The 14,525-nt window shown below is 54.0% G+C and overlaps 1 protein-coding gene across 1 annotated transcript in view; it reads left to right on the forward strand.

Annotated features, from left to right (window-relative positions):
• The window catches only part of Chat (choline O-acetyltransferase), a 37,835-nt gene that overhangs the window by 6,763 nt on the left and 16,547 nt on the right, over positions 1–14,525 (forward strand). Inside the window, exons 6-7 of the mRNA XM_003466127.4 lie at positions 543–723; positions 1,881–2,058. Coding sequence (XP_003466175.2) covers positions 543–723; positions 1,881–2,058 — 359 coding nt within the window. The remainder of the gene's footprint in view (positions 1–542; positions 724–1,880; positions 2,059–14,525) is intronic.

Consider the following 14,525-nt stretch of genomic DNA (forward strand, 5'->3'; position numbering starts at 1 on the left):
GTGGATGGAAAGGAGGGGAAATGGCAGACACAGTCATGCAGAGACCACAGGACAAAGAGAATGTTCCACCTTGAACTCAGAGGAGGCTTCTGGAAGAGATGAGGAGGCTTCAGAGGGAGAGGAAGCGGAACAGTAGAGTTCAGAGTAGAGACAAAAGCATGCCAAGCAAAGATCGGCACTGCAAAGGCACTGTGGCTAACAGCAGGTGCATCTCCACATGCAGCGTGTGAGCCGGGTGAGGAAGAGTAGCAGAGGTTTGGGAACCCTGAGGATCTCCGTGGGCCTCAGAAATGGGGTGCTTTGCTACTTCCAAGCTTGGAGGATTGAGCCACAGCTGACTTTGGAAAGCAGGGCTGAGTCTGGTGCCGCTTTCCTTAACCAAGTTACAACAGGGTGCAGGTCATGCTGCATGCTAGAGTACTTCCTTGACACGCGCAGGCCCTCAGCTTTATCCTCTGCACCCCACAAAGCTATGAGAGAACCGATGCTGAGGTCCCCCCGCCCCGCCCTCCCTCACGGCTGCCTGTCCTCCGCTTCTCCAGCCACGCCCTCCCCACAGACTGTGCCACCGGCCAGCTGTCGGGGCAGCCCCTCTGCATGAAGCAGTACCACGGACTCTTCTCCTCCTACCGTCTGCCCGGCCACACCCAGGACACGCTGGTGGCCCAGAAGAGCGTCGTCATGCCGGAGCCCGAGCACGTCATCGTGGCCTGCTGCAACCAGGTGAGCGGCCCTTTGGAGCCTCCATGCCCCCTTGGGCTGGGGAGGGCATGGAGCTGGTCTGAAGGTGCTCAGAGTCACATGGTGAGCGGGGGCCCAGTGGCCCCTCTCTCGTGTTCTCTTGGTTAGGAAAGGGCTGGTCCCTACTAGAGAATCCTGGACCTTCCCCACACTCACCTCAGCCCCAGGAGCTAGGTCAGGGTGGCCAGGGAGCCCAGCATGGCCTCAGCTCTTACCTGCTCATCTCTGCAGTCACCAGTCCCGGGACTTCCTGGAGACCACACACAGACATACAGACAGGCAGACAGACTGACAGCATTGACATACAAGACCCCCACCAGCGCCAGCCACGGGCCAGTGCTCACCCACACATGGTGCAGTCCTGCTCCTACCCCACCTGCGGACACTGTGCAGGGTGGTGCAGGGACTCCTATCCACCAGCTGCCGAGGACCCTCTGCCTCCATAAGGATCAGGCTCTGGCCTTTGGAGCTGCAGTGTGCCAGTGCCTTGTAGCATGAGTGTGGCACACGCGTGTGCACAGGGATGCACAGAACATTTCACACGCAGGTTTCGCCCTACACTTTGCCACTGGCTGGCTTCTCTCCATGTTCACCTCTGTGTTCGAGGCCCAACTCCGAGGCTCTGCGCTGGGTGAGGACCGGACTTCCCCCACGCCTTAGCTCTCAGCAGCCTCTCCCCACCTGCAGGGGGCTCCGCTGCTGCTGCTGTGCTAAGACAGACGGGTGCATTCCTCCCCACAGCTCAGGGCGCAGAGTGTCCCTGTGTGTGGAGCATGACCGCTGGCCGCAGGTTCGCACGTTTCCACGTGAGGGACACCACTGTCCAGCAGCGGTGGTGGCCATTTACACCCCAGCGCCCCAAGCACAACAGATTGCATGAGCTAGGAGCAACATAGCCTGTTCTGTTTTTTAGTAGGGTGGGGGTGCTAAGCTTAATGCAACCTTCTTTGAGGGGTCAGTGCAGAGTCCAGCACAGTCAGCAGCACTGAGTTGGTGCCACACTGAAGTAACCCAGCACCCCAGACTTCCCAGGAGGCTGAGGCCCAGGGGTTCCCTGCTCCGGGCTCTCTCAGAAGTCTCTCCGAAGGCCTGGTGCCCCAGCTCGCTGCCCTGAGTGACTGTCCCCTGTGTCCCTACAGTTCTTTGTCTTGGATGTGGTCATCAACTTCCGCCGTCTCAGCGAGGGGGACCTGGTCACCCAGCTGAGGAAGATCGTCAAGATGGCTTCCAACGAGGACGAGCGCCTGCCTCCCATTGGCCTGCTGACCTCGGACGGCAGGAGCGAGTGGGCGGAGGCCAGGACAGCCCTCATGAAAGGTCAGTGCTCGGCGGTTCTGCCAATCTGCTCCTGGCATTGGGGTGACGCCAGCTCTCCCGGGAGATCACATGGACGCTGGGTCTGCGTGGACCAGGGATGCCAGGAAGGGGTTTTGAGCAGGAGGAAGGATGGTTGCCAGTGGTGGTGGCTGTGGTTACAGGGGAGCTGCCTGTGCTCCCTTAGAGGCAGGGCTCTCCAGGAGTGTGCTGGATAGGGCTTCAGGGAGCAGCCAGCTCTGGGAGGGTTGCTGGCCTCCCTGCCAGGTGTACTGTCCAAGGACTTTCCTCTTCAGCCCACAAGCTGCCCGATGCTCTCGTAAAAGCTTCCACACCTTCCCATGCAAAAACGGGCAGTAGCCTTAAAATACGTCTGCGGCCTTCCAGAAACTGCTTTTCAGACCAAAGCCAGCCCGAGCTGGGGCAGGATGAAGCACCTCCCTTTCCTGCCCCGAGGAGAAGTAGGGTTCCAGGGGGTTTTGTGCACCCCTGGAGATGGCCCTGGGTCAGGCAGCTAGCTGCTTGGTCCCCCCGGTGCCTATACTGAAGACTCTGGGGGATCTGGGGGTGAGGGACAGAAGCGACAGGCCCGAACGTGCATGTCCCAGTGGAGGATCAGGCCAGAGGGTTGGGGAGGGGACCCACGCACCGCTGCATTAACCTGTGTAAGGCCATGGAGACCTCGGGGACTGAATCAGGCTCCAGGACTTCAGGGAGGGGAGAGAGGCCTGTGCCAGGTGTGCCAAGAGCCGGAGGGGTGGAGGATGGCATCGGAAAAGATGGACAAATGGTGGCAAAGCCACCAACCACGCAGCCTCGTGTTTGTCGCTGCCTGAGGACCGCAGAAGAGTGGCTGCCAGTGAAGGTGACCAGGAGGAACATCCTGGCCCCTGCTCCCTGATGCCCTGAGAGCCCTCTTTCTAGACGCCTCCTGCCTGCCATCCTTCAGGGCTCAAGAGCCCTGCTGTGCCCTGTCCCTCGCCTTGGCCCTTGGCCACCGTCTCCTGACTGTGCATTGCTAGTGTTCTGAGGGCAACTTTGCCCGAGTGTGGATTGGAAGTCCAGGGCCTGTGGTTGGATTTCTCTGCCACTGGGGATGGAACCCAGTGCCTGGTGAGCGCTCACCACTGAGCTGCAGGCCAGGGCTGGTCTCCCTGCAAATCTGCTGTGCATCTACAGCAGCTGCCCAGTTTTCATTGAACAAAAGCGTGAAGGGTGACTCGGATGCAGGCTGCAGAGGGCTTCCTCCTCGCTGAAGAAGTAGACTTTCACCCCGTTAGTGGGCACCCGCTGACTGCTCCCCTAGACAGAGAGCTCCAGGGGCCGCCAAGCGGTGCGAGCGGGGCTCCGTCCTGGACCTGACCATTCTGCCTGGGATTAATCGCTTCCCATGCCAGAGTGAGTTAATTCCCGCAGGGGACCTCGGTGAAATCACATCCCCTGCTCACCCCTCCAGGGACAAGGCAGGCATCAAAATAATCGCCTCTGCATCCAGCCTGCTTCCCACTTTATTAGCAGGCCAGGCCCTCGACACTGACCAGGATTGCCTGCCTGGAGGCCTGAGTGCTGGAGCTGCACTCAATGGAATTAATTTGTTAATGGCTCTTGAGCCGGTGTCTGAATGGAATAGCTATTTCTCAGTGAAAGGAGAGAGCACACTGCCCACCCTGGGCCAGCAGACTGATCCAATTAGCACCCTGACTGACCCTCGCCTTCCCGAGAGGCCCCCTCCCCCACCCACGGAGAGGACAGAGGGTCAGCTTGCTGAACTTTCCTGTTTCAGAGTGGAAGACAGTGGCTGCTTGGGCAGGGTTGGGAGTGAGGCAGGAAGGTGTGGGTGGATCCCGTGTAGCTCAAAGTCTTGGAAAGGAAAAGAGAGAGACAGAGAGAGAGAGACATGGCCAAGTGGGCGGGGTGCTGTTGACGGAGCTGGGGGACACACAGGGAGCAGCTGGAGCAGTGTGTCTGACCTGTGACCCGTGGAGTGATCCAGTGGAGATGTCAGCTTAGATCTATGTGTCGTGGCGCAGGGAAAGGCCAGTACAGAGATAAATTTGAGAGTCATCAGTACCTAAATGACATTTCAAGACATGGGCTTGAGTGAGATCATCTAGAAATAGGAGAGCAGGCTCCCAGGGGTCAGGGAGAGAAGCTGCAGAGGGGACTGAGACACAGCAGGTCACGGAGCCAAGGAAAACCAGGAGCTGCGGCATCCAGAGAGACGATGGAGGGGCCGGCCAGGCACGGGCTGCTGCCCAGGGCTGACAGGAGGCCGGGATGGGCAGGGACACCAGGCTGGAGCGGCAGGGAAGGGAATGTGGCTGTGTGTGCACTGGCTGGCCCAGCAACAGAAAGGAACTGCCCACGAGATGCTCATTGTGCAGCGCCAGCCAGGGTGGCAGCTGCTGAGGCACTTGGGTGTTCACAGAGCAGGGACATGTGTGGCTCTTGGAAGAGGAGAGGGTCCTAAAGTGTTTCCAGGAGGACGGGCAGGTGCAGGGGTATAGAAAGGCCAGGAAGGGGACCAGTGGAGGGAGGGTAAACGGGGTGCGGGTGTGTTTGTGGCTAGGCAGAGAGCAGGAAACTGTCCTACGAGGAAAACCAAAACCCAGGCTCCAGGCAGGATGGAAATGTTTGGAGGTTCCTGGCTCCAGCAGCTCCTGGCCTCCGCTTAGCAGAGGCCAGGCGTGGTGGGGTGCGAATATAGCTCAATGGACAGCACTGCAGGGGCTCGTGCAGTGCAAAAGTGGGGTCAGTGCCCATGGGGGTCAGAGTCGTGGTGCTCCAGCTGTGGAGGGGAGGGCTGAGGGAGGAGGAGCTGCCCAGGAATGGGAACGGGGCAGAGGAGCCCCTACCACCTGGCCCTGGGCTGTCTGAATGTGGAAGAAAACCGTGTCCCTAGAGGACTGCAGGGGCTGGGCCACAGGAGCGCACTCCGTGTGAGCTTGTGCAGAGGAGCTGGGCGTTCGGGCAGTTGGCAGGACAGGGGCATGCGGCAGGCGGTGCAGAGCTCCGGAGGGAGAAGGGAGGTGATGAGCACTGGGGAGGGGCAGGGGTACAGTGACAATTGCCAGCAGTGTCCCCTCGAGGCCTTGGCTCTGGGGAAGCTGCTGCAGGCTGGGGCCTGGGTTCCATCTGACTCCCAGCAGGACTCAAATTGACACCATGGAATGGGCGTGCTGAGGTCACCCACCTGCCCTCCTGTCCTCCCTCCCTGCCCCCGAGGACCTGGACAGTGGCCCAGCAGGCACTGTCCAACAGGAGACCTTGGCCAAGGCAAGCTCCTGTCACCCTGGGGAGGCCTGGCCCTGTCTGCTGACCCTTCACATATTCACATCAGCCCAGACACCCCTTCCCTGGAGCTCCCAGGCTGCCCGCCAGCCCTCTGCCCGGCACTGAGCGGCGAAGCCCATGGTGACCCAGGGGCCGGGGGCTGGCATAGCTTACTCGGGGGAGGGCTGCTGCCACCTGTGCTCTCCTGCCTGCCTCACCATGGCCCACTGGGAGCTCTTCGCATGGAGATGGCTGCTGATGGCAGCCGTGTCACCCACAGTCACTCTGGGACCCATGGCACTGGAGGTACAGGTGAAGACAGCATTTCAGACAGAGTCCTGGGGGTCCTGGGCTGGTCACAGTTCCAGGATGGCTGGAGGGCAGCATGACTCAGCACTGGCCGCAGACAGGGGTTGGCTGGTGACGCATTCCTCTAAAGACAAGGCAGATGCCCGGAGTCTATTTTTAGGGCACCCTGACGGTTTTCTGTGCAGCCAGGTTGGGACCAGCTTGCTCAGATACTTGTGGCTCGGAGTACCAGGCCACCCCTCATGCGTGGCCCTTAGGTTCTTCAGCCTCTGAGATGCCCACGAGGTGGAAATCTTGTCCCTATGAGCAGAGGTGGTGGTTGTGTGTTTGGGTCCAGCAGTTTGTAGCCTTTGTGGAGGTTGGTGGAGGAGCCAGAACACCCAGGGGCATGGTGCATCTCTCAGGGCCTCCCTGGAGCAGTGAATCCGTGGCCTTCCTGAACCCAGGAGGAGCTAACACCGTTATCCTGGCCTGGAAATTTAATTAGATGTTCGGCCCTGAGTCTGGAAGACGGCAGTGATTGTCAATTTGTAGGGCAAGGATGTCCATCTTGTAGAGGCCTCTGAGCCTGCTGGCTTTCCTGGGTGCTGCAGAGAGACCCCGAGAGCAGGCCATGCGGGCAGATGCTCCCTGTTTACACGGCCCCATAAATATTTATCCCCAGCAGCCAATTAGAGCTCCAGGGCTGCCTCCGAGGAAGTGGGAAGGGGTGGCAGGTCACGGTCATGGCCCATGGGTGCCACTCAGGATGGGGGCACTGGGCTGTTTAAATCCTGCCATCCAGAGCAAGGCAAGTATTTTAAAACCAATTACACATTAGCAGTAACAGCCTCCCTGATTTAATTGGCCCCGAAATACCTCCCTTGCTCCTGGCTGAATGAGATTGCCTTTCTCCGGGGAGGGCCTGGGGCCCCAGGAGAAGTGTGGGACCCTTTGGGGGCCAGGACCTCCAGACAGGGAAGGGCCCGGCTGTGCCGTGACCTCCCTCTGTGTCCCCTGCGCTTGGCTTCCTGGTCTACAGTGCGGTGCAGAAGCAGCAGCCTGGCCCATGGTGGGATGAGGGCCCGGCTGCTAAGCAGATGGCCTGGGGCCTGGCGCCCCGAGGGTGTTCGCTCATGATAGCTCTTATTAGATCTGGGGAAGCTCTCTGGGGACGCTTTGCTCAACACTCACAACCTCCCTGGAAAAATCTGGTGAACTGGAAAATTGGCACCTGCTGGATGGCACTGCTCAGCGGCCAGAGGAAAGGCCTGTGATGGGCCTCCAGCCTACAGTCTCTGCTCCCCTCCTGACCTCGAGAACTCTGAGCTGAACTTTCCTGTAGCTGCTCCTTGCACCCTGCATGCCCGCATGTGCGCCAGCCCGCCAGACACCTGTCCTCTCCTCCTGCTCCCTGCCTGCCCCCTCTCTGGCCCTCTTCTCCCCTTTTGGAAGGGGTGCTGTGGTATTCAAGGTAGGCAGCAGCTGGTGAGCAAGCTGATGTATCTCCTGCCTCCGCCACCACCACCGCCATCACCTTCTTCCCCAGCTCCGGCAACCCGGGAGCCCTTGAGCTCTTGACAGCCTCTGCCTTTTGGAAGGGTGATCAGAACCAGGAGAAAGGGTGCTTCGTGGTTCTTAAGTCGTTTTATTATTTAAATCCAGATAAATGTATTCGAGGATCCCTGCAACAAACCGAGTGCTATCTACCCACTGAGGGACTTCTGAGTGGTTTCCAGTTTGGGGTTATTACAAATGGAGATGCCTTGGACATCTCTGCACGGGTTTGGGAGGGAGCACCTTTTCATTTCTCTCCGGGAATGAAGTGAGTCACGGGATAGTTGCACACTCAGCTTCTAAAGAAACTTCTAGCATGTTTTCCAGAGTGACTGGGCCATGGTGCCTTCCACCAGCAGTGTGCACGTGACCCAGCTTTTCCGCCTTCTCTCCAGCTCTTGGTGTTTTTATATTTGTACTTCTAATAAGTAAGTAGAAATGCAGTAGTGTTACATTGAGTATATTTTCGGGGGCTCGTTGACCATCTATCGATCCTCTTCGGTGAAATATTATTGTATCTCTTTCACCAGTCTTCTACTTGGGTTGTTTAGATTTCTTGTTTTGTGTTGTGAAATCTAAGAGTTGCTTACATATTCTAGACACTCCTCCTTTGGTGGATACATGGTTTACAAATATTTTCTCCCTGCCCATAGCTTACCTTTCCATCTTTATAACACAGTTCCACCCTGTCAAACACTTGAATTTTATTGAGGTCCAAATTATCAATTTTTCTTTTTTATGGACAGGGCTTTTGGCCTCAGGTCTCAGAATTCCTTGCTTAGGCCTGGATGTCAAAGCTTCTCCTAGGTTTTCCTAATAATTTTGTAATTCTACATTGTGCGTTTAAATAGGCGATCTGTCTTAGACTAGTTTCTGTAGAGCCTTGAGACTTTTTTCTCTTGCTGGTAGCTGTCCATGCCCTCCTGTGAGTGGGACATTTCTGTGAGCCAGTTTTGGGATCCTCTATTCTGATCTTTTTGTCCCTCTCCTGATGTCAAGGTCTTGGTTCCATAGGCACAGAATGTGGCTCCAAATTAGACACAGTCGTTCTTCCAAATTTACTGTCTTTGGGAATCACTGTAGCTTGGTTTATTTGCATTTTCATATGGATTTTATAATGATGTTGTCTGTAACTATGATATATCCTGCCAGGATTTTGGCTGGAAACTTCTAAGCCTATATGTCAGTTTGGGGGTAAGGGGCATGTGGTCAAAGTACATTATACGCATATATGAAAATGACATAACAAATTCCAATAGTTTGCAAAATTAATATGCATTAATAACAATATGTATATGTATATTTTAAAGAAAACCCTTGGGGGAAAATGATATCTTCACTCTGCTGAGTCTTCCAAAATGTGAATATGATTCCCCATCTCCTTATATTTTGGTATCGTTCATTAGTTTTTGTATGTCTAGCACACAAGGTCTCTTTTTGTTAGAGTTATCGTGGCGTCTTTAATTTCCATTGAATGATTACAGTTGTCCCTATAGTTTAACTTTAGCACCCTGTGTTTGTCTCTGAAACGTAGAAATAGAATTGATTTTTGTCGGTTGATCTGGTAGCTTGTGGCCTTGCTGAGTGAACCTACCGGTTTTAGGAAGGCTGTCTGTCTGTTTTTGTAGATTTTCTATGTAAACAGTTTTGTCCCCTGGAAATATCAGGTGTTTTTCCTCAAGTCTTCGCCCTTAGAGCTTTCTCTCGTGATCGGGACCTCTGATTGTATCTGGAATAGTGGTGATAAGAGAGGATATCTTTGTCTTGTTTCTGATTTTAGGGAAAAAGCATTTGGCCTCAGACCTTTAAATATGACACCCATATTAGCTACACATTTTCATATATTATGGTTTGACAAAGTTTCTTTAGATTATTAGTTGAACTTTGCCAAATGTTTTTTCTATATCAACTAATATAATCAGGCCATTCCTCTTCTTAGTCTGTTAGTACAGTGGATTACAGTCATTGGTTTGCAGATATGAAACCAGCCTTGCATTTGTGAAATGAGCCGCATTTAGGCACGCTCTGTAATTATGTTCCTGTGCTGCTTAGCTCTATTTGCTGATGTTTAAACACTTTTTAAAAATTTTGGGGTGCTGGGAACTGATCCCAGGTCCTTCAGCAGGGCTACATCCCAGCCCCTTGCATTTTTAATTTTGAGACTGGGTCCTGCTAAGTTACCCAGCCTGGGCTTGAACTTACGATCCTCCTGCCTCTGCTTCCTTGCGTGCTGGGATCACAGCCACGCGCCACCACACCGCTGTGTGCCACCATACCCACCCCCACTTGTTAACGTGCTGTTCGTTATCTTGCATCTGTACTGAAGAAGGACAGCGGTCTGTAGTTTTTTGTTAGTTGGTTTTGCATTCTTATTTGTAATGTTTTGACATGAAGGCAATGTCAGGATCATAAAACTAAGTTGGGAAGGGTTTCCTCCTCATATTTTCTTTAAGAGATATGTATAGATGTGGTGTTTGTTCCTCCCTAAATGTGTGGTACAATTCTTCAGTGAAATCATTTTGGAACTGAAGGTTTTTGCGGGGAGAGTCTTATTTTTTATTTTATTTTATTTATTGTTATTGCAGCACAGGCTGGCCTTGAACCCCCCAACCCCTGTCCCTCTCTCTCTGTCTCTCTTCTCGTTCAGTCTTCCCAAGCATTTACTGTTACAAATTTCCTTCTCATCAATCTTTTAGTGATATCTCACAAATTTCATATGCCACTTTAAAATTCTCATTCATTTCATTGTATTCTTATAATTTCTCTCCAGGCTCCCTCTGTGGCCCATGGATTATTGACAAAGTGCTCTTTGGTTTCCAGGTATTTGAAACTGTCTGTAACTGTTTTGGTTTTGTTTTTGTGGTGCTGAGGCTTGAACCCAGGGCTTTCTGTGTGCAAAGCCAGAGCTCCACCACTGAGCCACATCAGCATGACCCCCAGCCCCCGCAGCGTGATACTTAATCTGAGTTTCTTGCAGACACCGTGCAACTGGGTAACGTGTCATCGTGTTCTGCCAATGTTGTTTTAAATTGGTGTATTTATTTATATCGCTTACATTTAATGTAATTATTTTTCATTTAACGTAATTATTGCTGTTAGGGTTTAACTCTGTTATTTTATTTTTTTGCTTTTTCTATTTTTCAATTCTTGTCTCATTTTCTTGTTTCCTGTGGTTTATTCCTGTGGTTATTCCTGTGGAATATTTTTCATAATTCTACCCTTCCACAGTATTTTGGGTGTTATGTGTATAGTTTTTTTCTAGCAGTTCCTGTGTTATCTTATATGTACAAGACTTAACAGTCTATTGGCACTAACATTTTGCCAGCTCTTCCATGAAATATTAAAAGCTTCCCACTATTTACATCCCTTTTTCTCTAATTCTTAAATAATTCCTTCCTATACACGTAGAAGCAGACAAGACATTATTCTAATTTTTACTTTGGCACCAAAACGTAAGTTAGAAAACTCAAGAGAAAATTGAAAATAACATTATTCCCTCCGATTTTCCTCTCTTCTTTTCCTCTTGCGTTCTCAATGTGCAGAGTAACCTTTCATGGTTCACCTTTCTTTCTAAGAAATCCAGTTTGGGGCTGGGGATTTAGCTCAGCAGCATAAGCGCCTGCCTGGCAAGAGCAAAGTTGTGAGTTTGATCCCCGGTACCGAAAAAAAAAAAATCAGTGTGACCATTATCTTAGGGCAGGTCTGCTGGGGACGATGCCCAGGTTTGAGTGGGGCTGGAACCTGGGGCCTCCGCCAGCTGCCCCGCCCGAGCCCCTGTCCCCTCTCTCCGGCCCTGCTCTGCTCCCTCTGAGAGCATTCTCCTCCGCTCTCCCTTGCCCAAGGCTCCTGGACTCTGGGTTACCGAGCTTCCTTCTGCAGTGTGGACGATGCCAGGCCACTTCCTTCTGTCCTCCGCTGCTTCTGTCACGAGTCTGCTGCCCTTCTGATTGCGGGTAATGGCATTTCTCTCTGCTTTCAAGATTTTACTTTGTCTTCGGTTTCCAAAAGTTTGGCTGTGGTGTGCCGGGGACGCGGGTTTCTTTGGGTCCACCTTGTCTGTGGTTTGATGTGGGTCCCCCAGGTGCTACCCACTTATTCTTTCCAGTCTGTGCCCGCTCTGTTCAGATCGGTTGGTGCTGCTGTGCCATCCCCAAGTTCTCCGATTCTCCCCGCTGCCCACTAAGTCCTGCCTTGGAATCCGTCTGCCAAGCTTCTGTGTTTCATTTCCAAACTTTCTGTGTGGTTTTTATTTACATTTTTGTTTTTCTTAGAGTTTTTATCGATCTGCTGAGACTTTCTGGGTGCTGTCATTTGTTTCAAAAGTGCTCAGATCTTATTGGTGCATTTTCTTGATTGATTTAAAATTTTCTTCTTGTGTAATCTTAGCATTTCTGTTACCTCCATTAATGCTGATGGATTCTTCTTTGATTCATGGGGAGATTTTCTGGCTGTTGGTACGACGTGGTTTCCAATCCATAGTGGGATTACTGTGTTATGAGTTGGGGGTCACTTGACCCCTGCAGTAGGCTGGGGGGCTGCATGCTGCAGGTGGTGGCTGCCTTTTTACAGCAGGTGAAGGCTGAATCCAGGCCCCTCACCTAAGGTGTTGATGCTCTGGGCCACTGTAGCCCTCAACACTGCGGTGGGGCCCACACTCTCTCCATGGTTTCTGTTGAGGCTGTGCGGTAGAGGGTGAGGGACCATTAGCCCCTCATCCAGCTTCTGTGTGAGACTCTCCTTGTCCAGGCTGCCCTAAAGGTTGTGGTACCACTCTGGACCAGCGACAGAAGAAGTCTCTGTCCCTACTGGGTCTTTGCTGCCAGGAGGCTTGGGGATGAGAAACTCAGTTTTCCCAGTAGTTGGCTGAAGTAGCGCGGCTCTTCCCTGAAAGTCTTACATCTTGAGAGGCTGCCTTTCCGTGAGTCTTGGCAGAGCAAGCAGGCTTGTGTTTTCTGCTGAGATTTAGTATTGTTTTCAGCACTCAGTTGAAATTTCTTATTGCTGATTTTTTCTGCTCCGAGTCTGGGAAGGAAAGATACTGAGACGGGATTGCAGAGGATTAGGACCTCTGCACCCCAGAGCAGAAGCCCTGAGCCTCCACCTCCCAGGCCATGAGAAGGGCAGACAGCACAGTGGGAATCTGAGCTGTGCCCACAAGCCTGGCAGTAACAGAGGAGACGAGTGCCGGAGAGAGGGCGATGCACGTGTCTGCGTGTTCCCGTGCAGATGGCGTGTATTCGTGTACAGCTGTGCAGTTCAGGAGCAGCCCCCGAGAGTTGTGCAGCTCTGCAAAGACTGAGCAGCAAGGTGTGCGGTTATCTTTGCTCACCTGAGTCAGTGGGTCAGCTTTTGACCTCTGCCAGTGCCCCAGGGCTCCTGGAATTCCAGCAGAGAAGCTGCCTGCCTGGGCGAGAATGTCCGAGCAAGCTCCTCTATTATTCACCTCCCACATCTCACTCCCAAGCCCTGCTCCTTGAGGAAGATGGATTCGCCACATTAAGCAAGCCCCAATGTGCTCCAGGAGGTTGCCGTGCGACCAACGACTCCTGCCGTGCACCCGCTCCTTTCGGGCTGGAGTGGTGGTGGATGAGCTGGGGTGTAGTTCATTTTCTCCTTACACGATGAACTTGTCAGTGTTTGACCGATCAGCACGGGCGGCAGGGCATTCATTTGCAAGGCCACCTGGCTCCCAGCACTGCTGTCCCATTCCCATTTCACTCTGGGTAATGAGTCAGGACCTCGTTCCTGTCGGGTGGTGCTGAGCAGCCAGGCACATGCAGCCTGCACAGTGGTGAGGCCTGGACCATCCTTGGGGAGCCTTGCTCCCGCCTGGGTGAGGCTGGGCTCCTCATGTCCTCACCTGCTGCTGGCCTGGTATTGCCTGATTGGGGTGGAGTGGCCAAGCCTCTGCTAGATGGGCATTGCTTGTCAGGAACCTTGAGGATGCAGACACCGAGCCAGACTCCTGGAGTTCATGGGCCCAGGTGGGCGTCGTTCCCCAGGCCTGCCACTGGCCTCCAGGCCACACTCTGGGAGTGGCCAGGCATCCCTGGCTGTACTCTGCCCAGAACCCTTTGGTGACTCCATGTTGTTGGGTGGACTATTTTCCAGGACGGACCTTCAAGGCCAGGGATGATCTGCTCCCAGATGGGCATTGGTATCCATGCTGGGTTCTCACCCAGTCTCCCTGTTACTGGGTAATCATTCTCACCCCCCACCACCCCATCCAGACCCTGCAAAGGGCTTATGTTGAGACATTTAGTCTCTGACCATCCATGCACAGGATTGGTCCAGCCCTTACACGTGGCAGGCGCCTGGCAGAGGTGGATGAGTACCTCATTCCATGGTGTTCCTCCAGCCTTGGCTAAGCGCTGCAGCCTTTACCCACCCACCAGAGGCCAAGTACCCACCCACAAGCTCTGCCTGGAATCCCTGCTGTGCTCTGGCCCTGGGATCCCCCACCTGTAGGCCTCTCTCAGATCAGAACCTGGCCCTAGCCAAGGCCTCCTAGGCTCTGAGGATACCAGGGAGCCCTGAGGGACCTGGCACAGCACATAGACAGGAGCACCCACCTGTCCAGTCTCACTTTGCCCCATGTCCCCCCTCCTGAGTTAGTGGTGTCCTACCCTGCAAGGGCCCTGGGTATTTCTTGATGGCCTGGCTGGATCCTTGCAGACCCCTCTCTGGCTTGAGAATACAACCAAGGCCTGGGAAGGACACTTCCTGTGCCTACAGCCCTGGAGAGGGGATGAGAGGGGGGTTAGAGGACACAGGCACTGGGCAGGAGCCACTGCCTGGGGCACAGGCGTCTGGGTGGTGGCAGGGTCACCTGCTGTGTTGCAGGCAGCAGTAGGGGCAGAGAAGGTCTTGTCCCCCTGGTTATCACAATGGCCCCAGCCAGTTGGCAGAACAGAGCTTGCCATCTGTATTGAGCAGGCTTCAGAGCAGTCCCGTGCTCCAGTTGCTGGTCCTCAGGGCAGGGCCCACCAGCTGGAGTGTCCAGGAGCTGAGGAGGGTTAGGGATACAGGAATCTGATGGGCAGCAGAGCACAGCACTGGCCTGGGGCAGCCTGCGCAGGTGGCCAGTGGGGACACGAGGAGCCTTGACCCCAAGGGCAGCCAAGGTTGACCCTGGAGCCTGGGTGCCAGGGCTAAAGGTGACATTAACCTCAGGGGCAGCTCAAGCTATTGAGGGCAGGTGGTGCCTGGCTATGCTGGCCTGTGTCCTCAGACCCCAGGGTATGGCCAGGGCCAAGTTGCTGACCCGGTGGAGGTGGCAAAGACTGAGATGTTCAGGAGCCCAAGGAACCAAGAGGGTTGTAGGGCCCCAAACTCACCCAGATGGCAAGGAG

Source organism: Cavia porcellus, unplaced genomic scaffold (genome assembly GCF_034190915.1).
Source record: "Cavia porcellus strain 051 isolate PalLab524CR breed Dunkin Hartley unplaced genomic scaffold, mCavPor4.1 scaffold_23, whole genome shotgun sequence".
Lineage (NCBI taxonomy): Eukaryota > Metazoa > Chordata > Mammalia > Rodentia > Caviidae > Cavia > Cavia porcellus.